The 7,677-nt window shown below is 36.0% G+C and overlaps 1 protein-coding gene across 1 annotated transcript; it reads right to left on the bottom strand.

Annotated features, from left to right (window-relative positions):
- Nucleotides 1-544: 544 nt before the first annotated feature.
- Nucleotides 545-7,492, bottom strand: LOC110663514 (uncharacterized). Its single transcript, XM_021822848.2, has 3 exons — nucleotides 7,256-7,492; nucleotides 6,411-7,113; nucleotides 545-3,718 (listed from the first exon to the last, which is right to left on the bottom strand). Exons 1-3 carry the CDS (start codon nucleotides 7,288-7,290, stop codon nucleotides 737-739), a joined length of 3,720 nt encoding a protein of 1,239 aa, XP_021678540.2. The 5' UTR covers nucleotides 7,291-7,492; the 3' UTR covers nucleotides 545-736.
- Between the last annotated feature and the right edge of the window lie 185 nt (nucleotides 7,493-7,677).

Here is a 7,677-nt window from a genome sequence, read left to right as displayed (position 1 = left end):
TTTTTAATTTTAATTATTTATATGAAAATACAAAAATATTAGTTTTTTATTTTAATTGTTATTATAATTATTATAATTTTTTATTTTTATTTTAATTAATTATTTTAATTATTAAGATTGTTTTAATTATTATTATAATTATAATCTTTTTTTTTGGTAAGAATAATTATAATCATTTTGGTTATTATAATTATTATAATTTTTATTTTTATAATTATTATTTTTAAATAATTATTTGAATTATAAAAATATTTTAATTACTATAATTGTTTTAATTATTATAATAGTAATTACAATTTTTATTTTTATATTTAATTAATTATTTAAAATATATAAATATTATTTTTTATATTAATTAATAATATAAAAATTAAAATATCAAATAAGTATATGAATGTAAAATTGAGCATTATTTAGCTTTTAACAATATAATCATTTTCATCCTTGTACTTGATTTTCAAGTTGAAAATTAAAATAGTGATTTTTTTAATTGTGAGAATTAAATTATCTAATTTATGAGAATAAAAAGGAAAAAAAAAATCAGTTTCCGAATGTAGAATCATTTTTATTCATTTTCATTTCTGATTCTATTTTAAGCCTAAGGCATGGACTGTGAAGCAATCATCTCAAAGTCAATCATATCAGGCTTTAATTATGTAAGCATCAACAAGTAGAAGTAAAATAGCACAGACCGACATAAGGCACACCACACTTATGCCTCTGACAGGATTTACCCCTAAAACCTGTAAATCATTGTTGATTTCTTCTGAGAATCTAAAAAACTGTCCCAATCAGTCACAGCAGCAAAAGGGATGGTAGAATGAATGAGCCTGGAATTATCTTGATCCATATTCCAACTGGGTTTCAGGATGTGCTTTGCTCCTGCAGCAAGTTTAGTGGGACCTGATTTCACCATATCATCTGCTTTACAAGAATCAATATCATGTGAAGTTCCAAGCCCATCATTCTTAGCCACACATGGACCGCATCCTACATCAATAGCTTTATCCCCATTCGAATTGGGTTTATGTGCCCCAGCGTTATGCCAGATTTCACTGCTAGATTTCGCTCTCGTTAGCTCTCTGACTGCAATTGAATCTTCCTGGATCAAGCAAGGCATCTTGGTGGGTCTCAACAAATCATCTGCTATAGTTGCAGGCCTCTTTCTGATTTTCTGGTAGTGATCAGAAAGCTTAACACCATAAGTATTCGACTTCATTCTGTCTCCTACATTAATATTGTTCCCATAGCTTATGTTCATGGCAGAATTTGAATCAATTCCTGTACTGAATGGACAGAATGGGGGTTTAACAAACAATGCTGACCCAAGTGAACTCTTCAGGTGTGAGTTTGAAACCATGGAACTGTGAGGATGAGAAACCACTGATGGATAGTGGGGAGCAGTAGGAAAATCAGTTCCAGTTGTAGCACAAGGATGGTGTTTACCACCCACATCAGAAAGAGTATGAGAAGGCATAGTTCCTGGTTTCACTTGTATTGATGCATGTAACAACCCTGGAGGCAAGTTCCTTGAGGAGCTCGCAAAAGAAGATGACTGAACATGCTCATTATAATCTGGGTGTATGAAGGGAAAGCCAAAGACTGATTTCCTCGCATGTGGTAGATTCTGCTGGCAATTTATTTTAGCAGGTGTCCAACCCATACATGGACGTTTTTCCAGAGAAGAAGACAGTATTGGTAGCTGAGAGCTGATACTTACAGTTTCAGCACCAGATATAAGGGACTTCTGCAACTCAGCTCCCTTATATAGCACATCAAGAGGAGAAGATGGACAAGTAGAAGGGTGCATCTGAGAACTGGCAATCCTGTTGACAGCAAACTCACCACTTCGGAATGCAGCATTCGTTTTCCAGTTCACATATGGTTGAGATCTAGATTCTGGAACTTTCACCCAGAAATTGCTCTTTGATGCCTGATCGTTTTCAGTTTCTAGATGATGATGTAAAGTTTCCTTTGATTGTCCTAACGATGGGCACAGAACCCCATCCTGCTGAATATGTCTCTTGTGCAAGGAATTACCCAGGACATGACTTGTAGGATGACACTCTTGTATGATTTCTTTATCCATCCAAATCTTTTCATCCTCAAACCCTCGCATCTCTATGTCACTTCTCCCAATTGCAACATCTTTTCCCATCAACCTCATTGTTGGTTGTGCAGTTTTCAGCGCTATGTTATCTGAATTTTCCTTCAGATGAATCGTCTGAGTTCCCTTTTTGTTCTGACCATATTGCGTCCGTTGATTGAGAGAGAGATTCATCAAACTTGGGCCTGAATCAAATGGGCAGACACTATTGTTAGTCCTGCTCTCAGGATTTAGATAATGGACATCCAGTCTTCCAGTATTTGGCAACTCATTAACACCAAAACGGGTTGGTAATTGTACATTATGATTCTTCTGTACGGGTAGCAAATTTAACTGGCCTTTCTCAACTGCCTGCTCAATAGGATGCCTTTCAATTACAAAATCCCCCAAACTTCTGGGTAGGACAGAATTGAGTGGAGATGATCCAGTTGAACTTATCAAAGTTGACTTCGTTAGCTGTTCAAAACCAAACTTACCACTTGAACTCACCTGCATTAGTTCACCATTTGAGTTGAGAGGCAGGCCACAAAATTCCTCATCTATGCACCTTTCATTTAAGGCACATACTCTTTGCTTGCAGTCTGAACCCATAAATTCCATTGGAGAAAGATGAAAATATGGTTGGTATTGCAAAGACTGCCCACTGATACTTTTGATGGAAGATTGTGGTGTAAACGAAACCCTCATGTTTGGACCGTCAATTGAAGCAAAATCAGGTGATGAAGACTGAGTAAACGCCCTTGTACCTGCCAACAAACCCCCATCAGCATATTTATGCGTGTGATCTTCGAAGTAATCAACTGACTTTCCTCTCAGATTGGAAGCCATGGGTACATTAACACATAACTGAGAATTTAAATTGGGATTGTGCACTTCATTAAAGGTGGGAAGAAGTCCCAAAATGCCAGCATATGTGGGATTATGCGCTACTTTTTGATATGCTTGAGCAAACATATGCAAATTGTTATCATGAATTATAACTTGTCTTGAGGGTGACCTATCTGATATATGCTGCTCTTTTCCTTGACATAGGCTCAGAAAATCTGGCATAGCAACAGGATCATGAATACATAGCAACTGCTTTTTGTTAATCATGGTTTGCAACACAGTTTCATTTCCTGTGCTAACGGAAACATCACCAATTCCATTCAACCTCACAGAAGCTGATTGTTCATCATTTTCTGTGGAGCAATCCTGCTCCGACTGAGAAGCAAGGACATCTGTGTATGTGTCAAACCCATTTTGAACATTGGAACTTAAGTTCTTCTTCCCTGGACCAAGTATTTGATCTTTACCTGAGAACCTGACATGCCTGTCTGAATGTTGAAGTTCACAACAATTCATTTGACTACCACCTGGCAAGTTATGAATCTCAGAATTCTGCTGAGGAATAAGTTTTGTACAATTTTTTAGAATACCACGAACAGGAATGACTGCTTTCCGTTGCTTTGCAATAAATTTTGATGCCTGAACTCCATGTTTCTTCTGCATTCCCAATTTATTTCTATGGATTGAAATGTCATCCAAAATGTCTTTTGCAACCCCTTTATTGCATAATGAATTAGATGCTTTTCTTGAAGAATCGACTGGAATTGGAAGTTGAGGACTCTCCTGAACAAACAAGTTATCAGACTAGGCCATAAAAGATTTTTACAAATTAGACAAATATGTGTCATTCAATGGTAAAAATATACTGTCTGGCAAAAACATATTGAGGAAATTATAGAATGCAGTGTTTGGGAATTCAACATAGCAATCCATCAGCATCAATAATAGGATGCAATCACATACTTCGATCTATATCAACTGGAAAAGCATGACATGACATGGAAATCCATACAAAATACAGGCCATTTATAAAATGTATTCAACATAATTATATATCATCTTGAAATGAAGCCAAAATAGCATCTACAATTATTGATATCATACAAATGCAAATGGTTTACCATATAGTTCCAAAGAAATCAATCACATTACAAAATTACAAAAAAAGAAAAGAAGGTAGAGAGAGAGAGAGAGAGAGAGAGAGAAGACATATATACAGCAACCTCATAATGATCATGATATTAATTAAAACGAAAAATGGAACCTAAATATCTGAATTGATTTTTTTTTTCTCATCTTTGTTATTCCCCTACTAGTTCCTACTCCAGAATATGTAGATTGAAACACTTTCAGGAATATAAAGTTCATCCAAGAGAATGAAACATTATCTAACATAATGGTTATCATAAACAAAAAGTTAAATATCTAAAAGACATCATCCCTGCAAATAACTCATAGAGAAATCAGAAATTTCAGTTGGAATGTGAAAACATTCGGAAGCTCGAGCAGTAAATATCTAAACAATTACTTTGTCTTCAAAATAAGAAACCCATAACCAGTAACATGTTTCTACCCATAAATTTCTCCTAGTTGCAAAACATAAGTTAATTTTCTCCATAAGTGTCCTACAATTCATCCAGTGGGGTTATAGCAAAACATAGAGGCATCCTTTTTATTTACACAGCCATCAGTCCGTGATTGCTTTGGTTGGAACTTTACTGTAGATGCAGGCCAAATCATTTTCCAAGGACCAAATAGAATTTGCAATTTAATACTTATGATTGTATGATCTAAATATATGATGATGTTACTATTTAAAGCTCTTAACTTATCAAGAAGCAATTTTCCTGGCCTTATTTATTTTAGTGACATTTTAAATAGCAATGTAATAAAATTTGTCATCATATATACTTCAGGCTACCAAAACTGAAATCATTTCAAGCATTCATGTAGGATTAAGCACCCTCCAGAATAAGGGTCAGCTGTAAAAGTTTTAGTTATTAATTCACATCAATTTGATCAGGCTCACAACAGCATTCTTGTTTCACCTGCCCCTGACCAAAAAGTAGGAGCGAATTCCTCGTGAGGCACAGAAAGATCAGCGCATGTACAATTAAACATCAGCTGTAAAAAGCAAGAAACTGCCATGCAGTCAATCTGAGATGTCTTCCTTATTTAATCGCAAGAAATAATGAATCAACATGTTAACTCAATCGGCTATATCTTTATGTAGTTACCAAAAGATCCCTTGTAGCATAGTAGAAAGCCTAGCTAATCAAATGATATGCTCATCAGGTAAAATTTGGCAACATCGTGATGCCGGTAGTAGCAGCAAATCTAATAATAGATAAGATAGTCGCTTATGACCAGATCGATAGTGCTGTTCTTGCCATATCAACAGCGCCAATAACAGATTACCCAGCAATATCATCAGCTTATAAACAGTTCATTGCTTCAACCCCAACACATCAGCCTTTTGGGATTCCTTCCTTGAATATGTTGTTGAACAACAGTAACAGGGCCAGTATGTGATTTAACCGAAGAAGATCATAAAAGATTGTGCATGCCCGTAGCCATACACTAGATGGTGCCCATATCATTAAGATGCGTACGTGTCTCTTGGCTAACAATCAGCCCATGAGACACTTCCATGTACATAAAATTTATCTCAATCATATATACTTGTTAGCATATACCGAAGTCACCAGATAAACAAGATAAATTAGCCATCTATCTAAACTAAGCTAAATAAGTTGCTTAACTTAAAGCGTTCTTTACCTTTCAAGGGCCACATCTCGGGCATTTATATCAGCTTACACCCTAATTACATTACCGACACAAAAAATGATTGCATCATTTACGGGCCAACCTTATTTTGTCCCCATGATTATCTTCGAAAAACGATAATTGCAAAAATTAATGGCTGAATATTCATCATTTGCAAAACCAAGACAAAATAAACCTCTGCACGTTACATATGAAAGTCCCCTTTCCCTAACCCGTACAACACAGCTGGTGCGCCAAACCACATCACACCTTTCATCTATTTCCTGCTCAAGCGTTAGCAAACGTGAAAACCCCATGTCTTGTTTTTCCTTTTCCTTTCTTTAACACTCTCTTTATGATACTTATCCTGAATAGCACCAAGTACTCTTAAGAGGCCACTGCTAGCTCTGATTCTTCGAACGGATACAGTCTTTAGCCAGCTTTTTCAGCAGTAATTTGAAACAGAAAGTGAAAAAGAAATACCAAAACCCAATTGGAAAATGCATTCACATAGTACTGTCATACTTGCAATTCAGTTAATCAAACAACTCGGAAGTATCACAAGCCTACAGTAGCTAGTAACTACAGTCAACCCATTGTTTATTTCCTTCTAATGAATAATATGTAAGTTTTCTTCGAAAATGCGCATAAAATCACAATATACTCGAGCAATCATTATCAACAATATTTTATGATGTGAATCACGTACCTTATTCGTAATTGGCCCCTTTTTGTTCTTCATTTTCATCTTCTTATTTTTCATCATCATCATCTTCTTCTTCTTCTTCTTCTTCTTCTTCTTCAATTTGTTCTTCTTCTGGTCCACAGTCAACTTGTTCGCAATCGCTACTATCTTTATCTTCTTCTTGTGGATTTTAATATTCTTTCTTTTCAGCTCATCGTGCTTTGTCCTCACAACATCCAAATCACCATCATCTTGAGAATAAGGAAAATCATCATCTTCTATATCATCATCATCGTCAACCTTCTTAATCTGTGGCGAGACGGCAAAGATCTCAATAATGGATCTTTTCTTAGGAGATTTGGATTTGGCCTTCATTGGCATCCTTATTTTCCTTCTTTCCTCTCTTTGAGCATGAGCAAGACAGCTATCAACATGAGCATTGACCGCTTTCATAGTTGCGGCGGCGAAATTCCCACAAACCGGACACAAAATCTCCAATTTCTCCTCCTCCTTGGATGCCTCATTTCTTGGAGTTCCAAGGACTCTTTGTTCTTGGTGTTGCTGAATACTGTTAAGCTCATTGGACCACCAGCGGAATTTGGTGACGGTGATTGGAGGGAGGAGAGCTTCAAGGCGTTGTTGGTTGATTTCATTTTCATTCTCATCTGGGTCTCTAAAAGGCCAGCACTTTCTCACATCTACCGTTCTTATCTTCGCTGTGTATTCACTGTCCATACCACACCACATATGATAAAAAAAACCACCAAATTTCAGCCACCAAAAAAATTATTGAAAAACAAAGCAAAGCAAAGTAAAACAAAGAAGAAAATTACAAAACAGAAGCATTTCCCAACGACTAAAAAAATTACCGAATCGAGAATCCCTCGTCAAGCGCAACCGGCATGTTTGATAATCAACTCCACAAGAGAAGACCAAAGAGTAGCTCACAATCACTCTTTCAAAGAGTAAAGAAACAAAAATGGTAGACTAGAGAGCGAGAAATGAAAGAGAAGGGAAGCGTGGAATGAAAAGTGAGGAGGTGAGGACACAGAGAGAACGTAAGTGTTAAATATGGAAAGAGGGAGTGCTAGAGAAGAGAGAAAAAAGAATTTTTTTTTTTTTTCCCGCTCGAAAGGAAGAGAGAGAGCGTGTGGGACTGTGGGGTTATGAATTATGATAGCTATTCTTTTCCCCCTAATTTATGACTGACAGCGACCTATGAGACCGCTACCGAACACCAAAGCCATCTCTTTTTTTCTTTTCATTGTTTATATTATTATTATTATATTTG

The sequence above is a fragment of the Hevea brasiliensis genome, chromosome 16 (assembly GCF_030052815.1).
Source record: "Hevea brasiliensis isolate MT/VB/25A 57/8 chromosome 16, ASM3005281v1, whole genome shotgun sequence".
NCBI lineage: Eukaryota > Viridiplantae > Streptophyta > Magnoliopsida > Malpighiales > Euphorbiaceae > Hevea > Hevea brasiliensis.
This window is presented reverse-complemented; position numbering and strand designations above follow the sequence as displayed.

Excerpts from the sequence above, each read along its gene's own strand:
- LOC110663514 (XM_021822848.2), bottom strand. The coding sequence starts at position 7,290 with ATGCCGGTTGCGCTTGACGAGGGATTCTCGATTCG. Across the intron at positions 7,114-7,255 it reads GACGAGGGATTCTCGATTCG|TGAATACACAGCGAAGATAA; the intron begins GTAATTTTTTTA and ends TGGTATGGACAG. Across the intron at positions 3,719-6,410 it reads AGGGGCCAATTACGAATAAG|GAGAGTCCTCAACTTCCAAT; the intron begins GTACGTGATTCA and ends TTGTTTGTTCAG.